At 37.6% G+C, this 16130-nt stretch overlaps 1 protein-coding gene across 1 annotated transcript in view; it reads right to left on the bottom strand.

Annotated features, from left to right (window-relative positions):
• TMX3 (thioredoxin related transmembrane protein 3) overlaps positions 1-16130 on the bottom strand; it is a 44350-nt gene that overhangs the window by 24360 nt on the left and 3860 nt on the right. Inside the window, exons 3-6 of the mRNA XM_067698869.1 lie at positions 12155-12194; positions 10819-10942; positions 2979-3024; positions 1345-1425 (exon numbers count right to left, since the gene is read on the bottom strand). Of these exons, the coding sequence (XP_067554970.1) occupies positions 1345-1425; positions 2979-3024; positions 10819-10942; positions 12155-12194 (291 nt within the window). The remainder of the gene's footprint in view (positions 1-1344; positions 1426-2978; positions 3025-10818; positions 10943-12154; positions 12195-16130) is intronic.

Genomic DNA, 16130 nt, shown 5'->3' with positions numbered 1-16130 from the left:
AAAATGTATTCTGCAAAGGCAAACATTTTCGAAACACACAATTCTTTAAATGCACTGCATCACTATATTCTAGCCTCTATTTTAATACTTTAGTAATTAACTAGTAAGTGATGCAACTCCAGAACTGACTCTTGAAATTCCCTTTGCAGTAGAGTCACTCCCAGTTACATCAGAAGGCCATCTTAAGCTTAAACTAAAACTCATTAAAAATTGCCAAAACATAAAGACTAATTTAAACTACAGGGGAATAAAATAATCCTACTGGCGACCCCCTCATGTAATATAAAGTTATCTCAAAATTTATTTACTCACAAAACAAATAAAGAAAATGAAATATGCAATCAACAAGAAAATACAGTGAAAATTATACTTCACTAAAGCTTTGCAAACTTTACTATACAAAGACCATTCCTAATTCTGTGCCTTTTCTCAAATAATTTAAGCTAGATAGTATCATGCCACCCAACAAATCCATTCCAATATGTTAATTTATCATAAAATTATTTAAAGCTATCAATATAATACATCCTTTCAAACTCATAAGCAACCATACTTTCAAAGTCAAAGTAGGTTAACCTATTTTGATAAATGTCCTCTTCCAGAAGTTACACATAATCACATTAAATAATTATATGCACCAACTTTCTTTATACACCAGCAAGATGTAGAGTAAAAAAAAAAAAATCACCACATTCAAACCAGAAGGAAACACAGAAGAATTTCTGATTCCTCAGCAGTAAAACTTCAGAGATCTGTAACTCAAAAAGATCTCTGGGTTCTAATTATATTACCTTCTAAGCGAAATGTGCAATAATACCTCACAGTTGGCATAAAGCAGCATGTGAAAGATGAGGGAAAGTAATTTAGCTGCATCTAAAAAGCATTTTCTGGTATTAAAGGTTAGGGATTAAAGCCCAAGTTTATTTAGAATGTAATAGTGTGGGGTTTCTCTTAAAACTGAAATTCGATAACAAGAAAAATAAATGAATGTAAACCAGGCAGTACAAAGGCAAAATTATAATAAAAAAATTAAGATTCACAAAGTTGTTAGAAGTAATCAAGTTTTGAAAATGTATTAAAAATCCATTGGGGAAAATATTTTTCTATAGACAAAGTGAATTTAAATGTGAGGCTAACAAGTACATAAGATCATGGACCCTTTTATTCCTCTCGAGGAGCTCTTTGCATATGCTACGCAACCCTAGCTTTCCTTTATAAATAAACAGACAAATTTTATTTAGGCTAAACACCTAAAAATATGTATGTTCGATATGGCTACTCAAATACATTTAACTTGCAAATACTAATATTATATAGTAAAGGCCCTTCATAATACGAACTTACCCAGACACTCTGTGAGCAAACTCAATTATATCATCTTTAGTTCGTGGTCCTCTGTAATTATATGCCAGGTCCCCTTTTAATCTTAAAAAAAGAAAATAGGGTAAAAGTTTAGGTTATTTCAACTGTTTTCACATTTAATGATAATCACTCTCTATTGTAACACAAATTACAGCATATAAAATAGTAAATGCAGTGGAGTTTTAGAAGTAGCATAATCATGTAAAAAACAGCCAATAACTGGCTTCAGGGAACCAACAACCAAAATGCAAAGAAAAAGGCTGTATTTTATTAAAATTACACGAAAATATTTTACTCTGTATTTGATAACTGCATTGTGTCTATGCCTTCTGATAAATGAAAAATATATACACAGTCAAGAACTCATCAAAGCTTAATTCTCACTATCTTCTCTATTAAAAAGTACGTGAAAGGACAGGGAATTAAAACTATTTTGGTAAAGGTAAAACCAATTGTAAGCAATACAACATCAGAGTAACATGACAGATGTTCCAAGATTAAAGAGTAAAACAATGCATAAAAATACCTCTTCTAGAAAATTAGATAATTTTCCAAAAGACTGCCAATGAATTGTGTCCAACTAACTGAAATTTAAAAAAAAAAATTGTGAAAGCACAGTAGAATATCTATAATTAAACGGAAAGGATAGAAAAGATAATTTACTGAACACAAGAAAGTCAAAGAGGCTTACAAACTTTTTTTTTTTAAAGGTTCTGCCCTGGAAGTATTTTGTGTGTGTGCGTGTGTTTTTTTAATTTTATTTTATTTTATTTTTTTGGCCACGCCGTGTGGCCTGTGGGATCTTAGTTCCCTGACCGGGGACTGAACCTGTGCCCTCAGCAGTGAAAGCAAAGAGTCCCAACCACTGGACTGCCAGGGAATTCCCTTAGCAAACATTTTTAAACAGTGGGGGAAGAAAGGGAGGCCAACACAAAATCCAAGAAATAAAAAAATTAAAATTAGTCAAATTTTAAAATCTGAGATTTTAAAATACTAAAATAACTTACTTTATAATAAAAATAAGTTTCAAAATAATTCCTCAACTTTCCACATTATTGAAATAAGGATGAGATCAGGATTAAACTCATGAGAAAATTCAATAACATTATGATTATAAAACACAAGTCCTTTAGAATTATCACAATATTTCTTCTACCATATATGCTCTGTCTTAGACGTGATCAACATCTACAGATGAGAATTAACATCCATCAGTTTGATTCTCTTTTCTTTCATCTCTAATGAAATAAGTCTATTTCAATCATAGAAAAGTAAAATTTGTTAAGAGACAGGATTCACAAGTTAAACAGAATATACCCTTGAGCTCCTCAGGGGTAGAGCTTTCCTAATTTACAACTGTATACCTTGTCCTGCTCAGCACCTGTCACAGTAAACTCAAAACACATTTGGTGAATTAGCCATAAACCACACATTAACTTAAGTGCAAAGAAAAGCACGGATGAAGTCCCTCTCCCTGGATCACACACTGCACCTAGAAAGAACTGTGGAACCCAAATCTTCAGTCCTCCAAGGAAGCTACTAGAAATTAATGTAATAAAATGTAAGTAGAGTGAACTAATAAAAATACACATATAAACATACAACACTCAACTTACAGCTTAATTGTTGGATAACCTCGAACTCCAAACTCTGAAGCAATGCCTTGACAAGAAAAAGAATAAATAATTCTAAATTTTTTTAAAATGAGAAACTAGGTAATAAATGAGCCTTTTACTTAAAAAAAATATATATTTATACAAACCCATAGATATGCTGTTTTCAATTCTTATAAAAGAATATAAACACATACAAAAAAGAAAAAACATGACATTCTCATACAAAATAATTACTTAATAATCCAACTTATGACCTGCACAAAAATACTATAACAAAATAAAGAAAAATGCCAAAAGAGTAAATTTTTATCTCTAAAGTATTTACTTTAAAAGATATTCTTGTTTTAAAAAAATAGTATATATATACACACACACATATATAAATAAAGTCTCACTCCTCATTTGAGTTCATTTCCAGGACAAATATTTCTTCAAAAAAGGCCCGTCTCTTCCTTTAGTGTTTTCTGAGTCTTAAAAGAAATGCTTTGTATTTTAATGTTAAAAACATAAATCATAGTTGCAAAATTAATTTAATATATGATCTAAAAGCAATTTTATCTACTTGTTTTAAAAGTTTCTGCTTCTGTAATAACCTAGAGTAATTCCAGTTATTTCAAAGATTATTCTGAAATCGCACGTTAATTAAAATGAGACACACACTACAGTGGCATCTTTTTGAGGGAAAGGAGAATAGTAATGAAAACAAGCAAACAACAGAGAATTTGGACTTTAAGAGGTATAATAATCAATATGGGAAATTAATACTATACTACTTTACAGATTCAAGGCAATTAGGACAGGAAAGAAGAAATAAAATATTCTCAGTTAGTAGACAAAATACAATATACTTATACTAGTATATGCAAAGTATACTGTATTTACTCACATGATCTCTCCTTTTATTTCCAGAATATATTCTTATGATAGCTGGGTATAAGAAAACTACCTCTATATGTGAGTTCTGATTTACTCATCACTTTAGTAATCATTAATTTTGGTTTCTCATCACTCCCCATCAATACACAAGAATAAAGGCAAAGTGAATTAGTGGCAAATAATATCGAAAATCTCTCCTCCTTCCCTTGTCAACTCTAGAGCTTCTCCCTTAAATGCATGGAGAGAGGTGACCAGAAGGTTCCAGACAGTGATCAACAATGGTTTTTATTAGAGGCAACACAAACAACAGAGGTAACAAAAATAGGAACTTGGTATATATATATATATATATATATATATATATATATATATGAAGATACAGGTTCTGCCTCTGAATAGTCATGTGAACTTAGACCAATTACATAATTTATTTGTGCCTATCTCTAATTTCGGACTTACTCTGTCAAGTCTATATATATACACACATATACACACACACACACACATACATACACACACACATATTTTATTGAAGTATAGTTGATTTACAATATTATATTAGTTTCAGGTGTACAGCATAGTGACAATATTTTTATAGATTATACTTCATCTACAGTTATTATGGCTGTATTTCCCTGTGCTGTATAATATATCCTTGTTGCTTATTTATTTTATATATACTAGTTGGTAGCTCTTAATCCCACATTCTTATCTTGCCCCTCCTTGCTTCCCTCTCCCTACGGGTATCCACTAGTTTGTTTTCTATTATCTGTGAGTCCGTTTCAGTACTGTTATACACATTCGTTTTATTTTTCAGATTCCACAAATAAGTGATAACATATTTATTTTTCTCCGTCTGACTTATTTCACTAAGCATAATACTTTTTAGGTCCATCCACATTGTTACAGATGGCAGAGTTTCATTCTTTTTATGGCTGAGTAATATTCCGTTGTATATATATACCACATATTCTTAAGCCAATCGTCTGTTGGCCCTTGGGTTGTTTCCATGTCTTGGGTATTATAAATAGTGCTCCTGTGAACACTGGAGTGCATGTATTTTTTCAAATTAGAGTTTTCATTTTTTCCAGATATATACCCAGGAGTGGGATTGCTGGATCATATGGTAGCTCTACTTTTAGTTTTTTAAGGAACCTCCATACTGTTTTCCATAGTGGCTGCATCAATTTAATTCCCACCAACTGTATACAACTGTTTTCTCCACATCCTCACCAACATTTGTTATTTGTAGACTTTTTGATGATGGCCATTCTGAGAAGTAAGAGGTGATATCCCATTGTAGTTTTGATTTGCATTTCTCTAATAATTAGCGACGTTAAGCATCTTTTCATGTGCCTGTTAGCCATCTGTATGTCTCCTTTGGAGAAATGTCTATTTAGGTCTTCTGCCCAATTTTTAACCAGGTTTTTTTTTTATATTGAGTTGTATAAGCTGTTTATATATTTTGGTATTAAACCCTTATTGGTTACATCATTTGCAAGTATTTTCAGGTCAAGCATATTCTAATTGAATAATGCTGTTATTGAGATTGCCCTCTTCCAAGAAAAAACACAGATTATGTGTGTAATGTATGTTCTTTTTTTTTTTTTTTGCGGTACGCGGGCCTCTCACTGTTGTGGCCTCTTCCATTGCAGAGCACAGGCTCCGGACGTGCAGGCTCAGTGGCCATGGCTCATGGGCCCAGCCGCTCCACAGCATGCAGGATTCTTCCCGGACCGGGGCACGAACCCGTGTCCCCTGCATCGGCAGGAGGACGCTCAACCACTGTGCCACCAGGGAAGCCCAGTAATGTATGTTCTTAATGCTCCCCATCCCAAATTAAGAAGGCAGGTAAATATAAGCCATTATTACTTTCAACTAAACCTCATTAAAAACTGCCAAAATATAAAGACTAATAAAATTGACTGGAGGGGGCGGTGCAGCCCAGTAGCAATTGCTTACATAATTTAGTGTAAAATTTATTTGTATACAAATCAAATTTAAAAAATGAAATATGCAATCAATGAGAAAATACAGTGGTGGTATTTTATAGCTGACGTTATGGTTCTCATGATAAGCTTCAGAGAGAAAATCCCAGCTCCACACGTACCATCACTTAATTTCCTTGACCTCAGTTTTCTTACCTATAAGATGGAGATGATACCACCCACCCTTTAGCCCTTTGGTTCTTTGAACATTACTTTCATCTCTGACAGAACTTCAACTGACAATGACTGCTAAAACTTCAAAGGTAGGTTTTCCTAAATGTAAATGATCGTATAATTAAAGAGGCACACAGCAAGGCATGAGTTACAGGCACATAACGACCCAGGTTAGGGTTCCAACGTCTCCATTTATTGTCCATGCAGCTCAGCGTAAGCTCCTTCACTTTAGATTCTGTTTCCGCTTCTGGGGATACCACTCATCTTGTAGCGCTATGTGTGGTATTTAAAATAAGGAAGTGTGGAAAAGAATCTAACAGAGAGTTCAGCACATACAGATGCTCAAATGCTGAGTCCAGTTTCTTCTATTCTTGGTCCTGACCTCACTGTTAAGTAATTACCTGTTGACACACTAATGTGCAAAAAATATTAATAAGAATTAGCATGTGTAGATATCTTATAATTGGCATTAATATGCCTTCAACTACCCCTCAAAACAATTTTGTGAGGTGGGGTGACAGATGCTAATGTTATCTTTCAGATAAGCTAATACTTCGGAAGACTTGTTAACTTGTTAGAAAGCAAGCATTGATTAGGCAGCAGGACCGATGCTAAAACTCAAGTCTGAGTTTAAATCTTTTGTTCTTTATTTTTTCCTGTCAAAGAACAATGGTTTATATAGAAACCTGAGATCATTTCCATTACAAACTGAAGAATCCATCTGCAACGTGAATAACTTCCCCGGAAATTTTGTAATTTTAAATGTTCAGAAAATAAGGTTAAGCATAAAGCTCCCTATTTCATTTGTTTTCTCCTTGAAATGATAACAACTTGATGGTTAAGATAGGCCTGATTTTGAATCATGGTGATCTTGGATTCTGGGCCTAATTCTGTTGCTGACTTTGATGTCCGAAATTAGTAAAGTCAGTTCACTGCTAATTACCTTCTGTTACTTCATCTACACAATGAAAGGAGGGAAAAAGTGAGGAGTTGAACTCAACCTGAAATCCTTTTCAGCTCAAAAATACTATTTTTCTTAGTGTTTACTGAGTGTCACTATGTGTCTAAAATGGGAAAGGAATAAAATAATGCAGAGGTTCTCAACTGGGGATGATTTTGCCCTCAAGGTCTGGAGACATTTCTGGTTGCCACAACTTAGGGGGTGGGGAGAGAAGGGAGCTACTGGCATCTAGTTGGTAGAGGCCAAGAATGCTGCTAAACATCCTACAACGCATAGGAAAACTCTTCTCCCCCCCAGAACAAAGAATTATCTGGCCCAAAATGTCAACAGTACCAAGTTTGAGCAACCCTGAAATATAGTCACTGACTAAAAGGGCTTATAATATAGAAAGGTAAGACTGATCTACAAATATATCTGAGATCTAAGAATCAGAATCAGAATGTTATTGGCCAGATGCCCTTGAAAGTTTATACATGAAAGGGGGGTAAAATATGATCTTTACTATAAAATGATGTCACACTTAGGTTGAGGAATAAATGGAATTTCAGTGGTTTCATAATAGAAATCAGTACATGACTACAGGTAACATCATAACATTTTAAGTGGTGAATGAGAAACAATTTTTGTGCTCATTTTTGAAGGAATATGTAGAATAAAGAAAGGCTAAAATAATATGTGAATTTACACTGGACATTATACAACTTTTTAATGTTATTTGATATATTATTAATTAAAACCATGCATCAAGAAATTTTTGATACACACAGGGCAGGGTAAATCATGAAAGTTCAAATCCCTCCTGTTCAAAACTTCTATACACAGAGATTTGTTGGACTGAGTGTGATGGCATTTATTTCAATCACTGCAATTACATGATTGAAAAATAAGCTACCACCAAACAGTCTAAGAGATTTTCTACACTTAATCACGGAATAATCCTATCCCACCCTAAACTGAGATCCTATAAATAACTATCCATCAAAATAATACTTTACTCTGTGATTCTCTAACTTGAGTGTGCAGCAGAATCACCTGAAGTCCATGTTAAAAATACAGATTCTTATGACTCAATCTGATTTTCATTTGGTAGGGTTGGTGTGGGCCTTTGAAATCTGAATTTATACTGAGCACCCCAGGTAATCCTAATGCAGGCAGCCTGCAGAATAAACCCTGGGAAACACCGATGCTATACCGTCTGAAAAGCAACCTACGGGGATGGAAGAAACATGTACAAAACAACCAATCCTTTAGTGCTCTATAGTTAGATGCAGAATACTGCCAACAGCTAGCCTGAAAAAAGAAATTCAATTTCTTCACCTATTTGATTCCAAGTTCTACTGAAATGCCTGTATTTGAGCTGCCTTGAAATATTTAAGAAAACTTTAAGAATTATATGCCAAAAATCTATTTGTAATCTCTAGACGGTAGTTTTTGAATACTTAACTACATTTTTTAGGAAGATGATATTTCTTTTCTCCATAGCACATAAAACATCTTCTTGATTCTATAACAGAATGAAAGATTCATCCATCGTCCGCCTGCCGATGCAGGGGACACGGGTTCGTGCCCCAGTCCCAGAAGATCCCACATGCCGTGGAGCGGCTGGGCCCGTGAGCCATGGCTGCTGAGCCTGCGCGTCCGGAGCCTGTGCTCCGCAACGGGAGAGGCCACAACAGTGAGAGGCCCGCATACCGCAAAAAAAAAAAAAAAAAAAAATTCATCCATCACTGACATCAAACACTAAACACCAGACAATTTATTTATGTTTATTAGTTATCCTTTGACTGACTGAAATAAATGAATGACTGTATAGACGAATGTATGTGTATGTATGTCTAATCAACATATATGCCTAGACACAAAAATTTACTTTCACAACAGTTAAAAGGAATAATTTCTTAAACACTGTAAAAGCTTTATTTCAAGAAATACCAACTCAAGAATATTATCTTATCTTTCTCTTTCTAAGATAACTTCCTGCCATAGATCTCATCCCCTCTCAAAGTCGCAGCAGTTCACTTGTGTGACTCAGTAATTCCAGTTCTAACATCTCACCTGCACTCTAGTTCCCCATATTCCCAAACATCAATAAAGCAAAATACCACAAATTCAAAACAGCTGCTAACATGAAAACACACACAAAATTAAATGTATTATTCTTTTCCATTTAACCAGTGGTAATGTAGTTCAATGTGAATTGTGCTAGGAATCTTACACTATTTTCAATTGTTTTTCTTTATACCAGAGCCAATCTAGCACATCCGTGATTTAACCCTTGCAAATGTCTATAAGAATTACTGTTTCCTCTTTATTGCCCTGCCAACCACCCAAGTCTGCCCTCCCAGCACCCTATACCAAGATGCATACAAAAGTCCACTTAGATGATCTGTTTGTCTCTAAATGTTCTTCTTTTCATCTGTTCTTCTTTCAAAAACATTTTTATCAAATCATATGCCTTCTCAAAAATGTGTATTACCTCTCAATTGACAAGTGATAAAATCCAAAACACTTTATCCCACCTGAGAGGCTCTTAAAATCTGGTATTATCCCTTAGCACCTTGTAAGTACTAGCCATTGTGCTAGGGGTTTTGAATAAGAAATATTAATACAGCCCTCACAACCTTGAGAATTATCACTCTCTCATTTAGACAGGGAAACTAAAATTAAGAGAGGTTAAGCACTTCCCCAAAGCCACAAAAGTAAGAGATGATAGACTTGGGCTTAAAACATACGTCTGTCTTGTTCCAAACTTATATCCAGAGTACAATGCTGATTTCCTAAAATGAAATATGCATTTTGCATTTCATACTTCCACTTTCTTCATTAATTAAAGGAAAAGGGAACCTACATTTATTGCATACTACAAGGGACTGTACATGTGCTACCTCACTCTAATCTCAAAACAACCAATAAAAAATTCATTATAATTAAATATTTACCCGTGTAGAAATCAAAGTTTAGAGACGTTAAGAAACTTTCCCCATGCTACAGGGCAAAAGTAGTAGGCAGAGCCGTATTTGATCTACTTTCTGAAGCCATGCTCTTCCCAAATCTGTGTGATACCTCATACTTCTCTAAACTTAATTTTGCGTTTTCCCAAATCCTTTAAGACAGGCGTTGGTAAACTTTATCTGTACAGGGTCTGATAATAAATATTTTAGGCTTCGTGGGGCCTACAGTCTCTGCTGTAACTACTTGAATCTGCCTCTGGGACATGAAAACATCCATGAATAAGGGTAAACAAAGGAGAGTGACTTGTTCCAGTCGAGCTGTATGTACAAAGCAGGCGGAGGCCAGACTGTCCAGCGATGTGGTTTGCCAGTTTCTGCTCGAAGACATTCTAGTCTCTGGTACAGACTCACTAAACTCTTTTTCACCTCTGTGATTTTGGTTTGATATTCTCTCTAATGTGAATACTTTCCCAATCCTCACTTGTATTTATCCTAACTCATCTTGTCCTTCGAGTTCCCGTTACTCCTCTACGATGCCATTCAGGCTACTCAGACAGCAAACTCTCACTCTTAAGCCATGCAGCAATGTCAAGAGTTCAACACTGAAATTTCTGTGGCTGTCTCAGGCAACTGATTATCTCAAGTGGGCTCAAAATAGGAAAATGGCTCATACATCTATATTGGGTATAAGATCAACATAGACTGCATATTACATATTCAATGGTTAATTCATCTAACTCATAAAATATAGTCTGAAATCTCTAAGATAATTTTAATTTTACATGAGCTAAAAAATATATATTTCTTTCTCTTACCTTGAATACTGCTTCATGTAATTAAAACACTTTCATTACCAGAACAGTAGAATGATAAACTGAGTAGATGCTTACTGGAATAGGAAGTAGCGTCCATCTTTCCAACTTTAACTGGAGAACCAATGCTTTTCATCTCTAGACCAACTTCATTCCAAATTGGTTCCAGTTTTTTACAATGGCCACACCATGGTGCATAAAACTTGTTTGAAAAAAAAAGAGAGAGAGAAAACCACTAAGATACTGTGCTACTTTGGGTATCAATCTTAATTTTAAAAGAATCTTTTTGACTAAATGATTGGATAATAATCTATTTTAGACAAAAAGTCTAAATATAATTTTTAAAGTGGTTTCAAAATAAAAGAACACACATATACACAAACTAGACAGGTCATCTCCTAGGATATACCTCAACACTGATCCTACTTTAAGTTTAAATGACTACTGATATCTATTTAAAGTAGATGATTTACAGTAAAGCATCTTTGCTCCCAGGTATGTCCATGTTATATATAAAATTAAACCACCAAATACACTTCATATATCACATGCACACCCCTTAAGTGTTAATGATAAAATTTATTTCTATTACAAAAATTCCAACACAGTAGGTGCCTCTGCTGTTCTAAGCGTAACCACTGGTAAGATGTGGGGAATCATCAGGATGACTGGTTTGGTACAGTGACAAGTCAGTCTGATGAAACTAAAACCCTAGTTCTTTCTGCTTCAGAATCACCAGATGGCTGGGGTGGTAGTTAGGTTCCTCCAGTGAAATAGTGTAACAAACTGCTTGTTGTACTTTTATGAAACAAGATTTCTCTCTCTTTTAATATTACACTATGGAAATGTTCAAACATATACAAAAGGAAAACAGACAGAATTAAACAAGGGACCTTCACGCCTCATTGCCTGGCTTCAATAACTGTCAGCTCTGCCATTCTCATTCCATCTCTTTTGCTGCCACTCTACTTTTTCACTGAGGCATGTCAAAATGAATCCCAAACATCATAAGGTTTAAATACATTCAAAGCGTCCAAGTGAGGAAAGGAAGATGAAAATCTGATTTTGTTCACTACTAAGATGAAAATATGATTTTGACTGCCAAGTGATATTAATATACTCAATCTCTTGGTTAATATGAAAAAATAAAGAGTGAATTCTGTAATAAAATCATACCATAATCTCCCTCAGACATAATCCACAAGTGGACCTCATTGAATTTCATCATTCCCCTGCCAGGAATCCTAAGGCTTTGAGGTTCACTTAAATATAAAAACCCAAATGGTACTACCTGAACAAACAAAGTGGGTAATATACATTAGTACTGTCTATTACATATTGGGGTGAAGAGAATGCAAAATAACACTTAAAATGGTAGGGGCGGTTACTTAGTACAAAAAGTTTACATACTCACATCTACAAGCCAAATGTCATCTTTTCGATTTTCTTTAAATCTAAAAAACAAAAACAAGAAAACAAATCTTTGATTGTAGGTTTCCACTTTACAACTGAATAGTACAGGTAAAGATAATAAATTGATAAATATAGGAGCATAGAACAAATTCTTTCAAAAAATTTTTATTTTTACTGAGAGACCTCTAGATCTTATCCATTAAACATCTTAATAAAAGTAGAGAAATGATAATAAGGAGTAAAGAGTCAAAAAAAAAATTAAAGTGGGACTTTGTAGAAACACAGACAGACAAATGCTTTAGCTTGTAGCCCCTCTACACTCCACTTATACCTGTGCATTACAGAGCAGGCCTGAGGGGTTAGCCTTAGAAAGGTCTGCTTGCAGGACTGGTTCCTGGGTGGCATCTGGGAAGGGTGGTTCACTGGTCTCCCGCTGTACAATGTGGTTTTGTGATGAACAGCTACTTTCCTTCAGGAAGTCTGGAATTTTGGTAATGGCTAGGCAGAGGGGTGCTTGCATGGCCAATCCCCAATAAAAATTCCTGGGCAGAGTCTCTAATGAGGTTCCTTGGTAGGTAGCATTTCCCACTTGTGGTTGCAACTCCTGATGAAGAAATTAAGCACGTGCTGTATGACTCTACTGAGAGGACTCTTGGGAACTTGTTCCTGGTTTTCCCTGAATTCGCCCCACGCGCCCCTTCCCTTTGCTGATTTTCCTTTGTGTTCTCTCACTGTAACAAATCACGGCTCTGACTTCCACGACAGGCTCAGTCCTCTGAGTGTTCCTGGTCAATCAGTGAAGCTGGGGGTGCTTTGGGGAGCCCTGACACAATACTCTACAAAGAATTTTCCTAAAACACAGTTCTGATCATGTTACTCTTATTTGACATTTTCTAGGTCCCTTCCCACCACCTACAAAAAAAGTACAAATTGCTACACTACTCTGGCTCCAACTTCTCTTCCCACTCAAATATAAGCACCCAATCAAATATATATGATTATATATTTGAGTATATAATCATACTCAAACATGAGTATGATTTCCAATCAGACTATGGTACTTACCACAGCTAAATTCACAATGTTTGACTTCCTACATTCTTTCATATTCAAATCCTATCCAGCCAAAAGCACTGCTAACTCTGTAATGCCTTCCTAAATTCCTCAGAGCTAGAAATGATCTCTCCATATCATCTTTACCCTCTTTATGATTTTCATCAATTTCCACACGTTGTAGTTACTTACATATTACCCAACCATAGATACACTAAGCGAGGAGTGTATTTGTTTCATCTCCTAGTGCCTTGCTCAGTGATCTATATTCAATTTGTACTAGATGAGTGACAGAAGTTCTCTGTGGGGATATTTTAATAAGATTCTTAACCCTATAGGTAAGACAAAGAGAACATATCCCCATATCATAGCTGTTAGGTCCAAAGGTGTTCACATCTACACAACTGCAACACAGTCTGTTGTGTACCATGGACAAGGACAGCGCCCTTAATCAATCCCTCAAATATTTTGGTTTGGCTCCCCTTGTGGTTTATAGTAAAAAATTCTATTTTATATTCATCTCGTGGGGCTACCCAGGAAAGTGTCACGGCCACCTTAAGCAAGTTGTTGAACCAGAGCCCTCTAATTGATGGTCATTATTCTTGAGGTCTTTGTAGACAAAACCCCATGCTCTGCACGCAGCGGCCAATGTTGGAGTCTGCCGTCCCCCGCTCCTTGATGTTTAACAGCCATCCTCCTCTCCCACCAATTTGAGTCGTTGGGAAGGAGTCGAAGGGTACAGAAGTCCCTTACAGGGCCCCACATGGAGTGGAAAGTGTCGTAATTGTAGAAGGGCATACGATTAAAGGAAGGGGCAGACAGCGTGTTCGCACATGCAGGGTTAATGAGAAGTACCGGACTGGGGAACTGCTGCCTTTAGCCCCCAGGCCGCTTGCCTGAGCTGTATAATCCAGGCCGTGGTAATCTTGTCCCCTCCCATCCGCTGATTAAACCTGTTCTTTAACTGTTCATTAAAATGCTCAACACCCCTATGGATTAGGGGTGATACGGAGAGTCCACTGTACGCCCCATGACTGAGCTCACTGATGTGTAGCTTGGACTGCAAATCCAGGGCTGTTACCAGATACAGTGCTCTCAGGGAACCTGAATAGGAAACAAATGTCATCCTATAGGGCCTGAGAGTGTGGCCCGAGTCAGTGGAATGCGTGGGGATGGCTAGACGAAGTGTCAGCTGCAGTCAGGATCCGGGGGATACTACGGGTGGGATGAGGTGCCTAACGTGTTCTATCTGCTGAGAACGCCCTGGCCCAACGTGAAGTAATGTGTTCCTGGGTAGTTATGTTTAGCCTTGACCAGGGTCTGACAAGCGGGACGGCTTTTTCATGCTGGTTCAGTCTTCCCACAGCAGTGGCAGTCTGTGCATGCCAGCTCAACCTACAACGGTGTCTGAATTTCCAAGGGCCATCCTCTTGTGGGTCCAGGAGGAGGCAATTAGCTGCACATCTGCTTGCTCTGGGCTGGAGAGCAATTCAGTTCCTGTGTTCAGCTGACAAGCACGGGATGCTCATTGGTCATTTCCCTTTGTCAGCACAGGGCCCTTCCTGGTAAGCAACCACGGAGGGAACAAAACACTTAGTAGGGGCAGAACCAATCGTCATCCCAATGTCCCATCCTCACAGGGGGTCTGCTTTATATGCCACACAACCAATGGCCGAGCCATTTGCCAGAGCCCAGCGAGTGGGTGAACACACAGCAGGGCCTATGTGCGAGCGCTGGAGCAAGGAGCAGGGGGGGGAACAGCAGGACAGATCTGTCTTCCACACTGCATGAAGCTGCCCATTGTGCAAAGGTCCTTTACCACGCTTGGGAAGGACAGGTCTCTTTCAGGTTGGAAGTGGGCTGCACCCAGTTCCGTCCCAGGAGGAGCCATCAGTGAACCAGGCCCACAGGTGGCATGGGAGGTCTCTATGTCTGGGTCCCCCCTGGGCCAGAGGAGGCAGTGGCTCCTTGGGTATTACTCCTGGGAGGTGGAGGGACACTCGGGAGACCTTTTCACTGAATTGTGAGACTCCAGCTGAGCTCCTGGAGGTGCAGTTCCTAGTTCATGAGATTCCAAAGCTATCGTTCTTCAGCAACATGATTAGAATATCTGCTCGTGTGTCTACTACCACACTCGTCCACCAAGGGCCAACAGGCCAGTAACTGCCTCTCAAAAGCTATGTATCTTTCAGCCAACTTGGGGGGCTTACCAGGTCTGTGCTGGTTTGTGATGTCGTCCTTCTGCCACAGGCTCCCATCAGTGAACTGAGAGGTTGCTGAGATGTGTAACTCAAATGGCAGATGCGGACCAGTGAGACCCAGGAGAAGGGAAGCCTGGTGGCCAGCCTAAGGGCCTCTAGAGTATCCTGTTGGTTGGTGCCCAGCTAAAAGGCAGTGGCCTTTCTAGTACCTGATAGATGGGTGCCAGATTCCTGCACGAGTTATGTGACAACATCAGTAGCCCAATAAGCCCATCAATCCCTGAGCCTTTTTTATTTTGGGGGTCAGAAAGGGCCAAGAGTTTGGTAATGATCTCCTAGAATGAGATGTTGTACTGCTTCCCAGATCACCCCCCAGGAATCTCAGTTGTTACACTTTGTTGGTATTAACAGCCCAGCCATGTTGCCACCTGTGAGTCATCATGGTGTCGGGTCCTTGTTGGACAGTGACCATGTCTGGGCAATCTAGGAGCTGGTATCAATATAGTGGAAGGTCTGTGCTCCCTCTAGAAGTTTTTCCAGGTCATGGCCTACCTACTGAGAGCAGACAGGCAGGGAATTTAGATAAGCATAGGATATTAAAGGTGTGTTGAATCCATTCCAAATGGAAGGAAATTGATCCTTATCAGCCCAGTGAAGACACATGCTGGCACGTGACATCATTAATGCCACAGACCAAGCTCCCTCTAGTAGCATCTTCCTGAT

The sequence above is a fragment of the Pseudorca crassidens genome, chromosome 12, assembly GCF_039906515.1.
Source record: "Pseudorca crassidens isolate mPseCra1 chromosome 12, mPseCra1.hap1, whole genome shotgun sequence".
NCBI lineage: Eukaryota > Metazoa > Chordata > Mammalia > Artiodactyla > Delphinidae > Pseudorca > Pseudorca crassidens.
The sequence above is the reverse complement of the archived record's forward strand: the minus strand, read 5'-3'. Positions and strand labels throughout refer to the sequence as shown.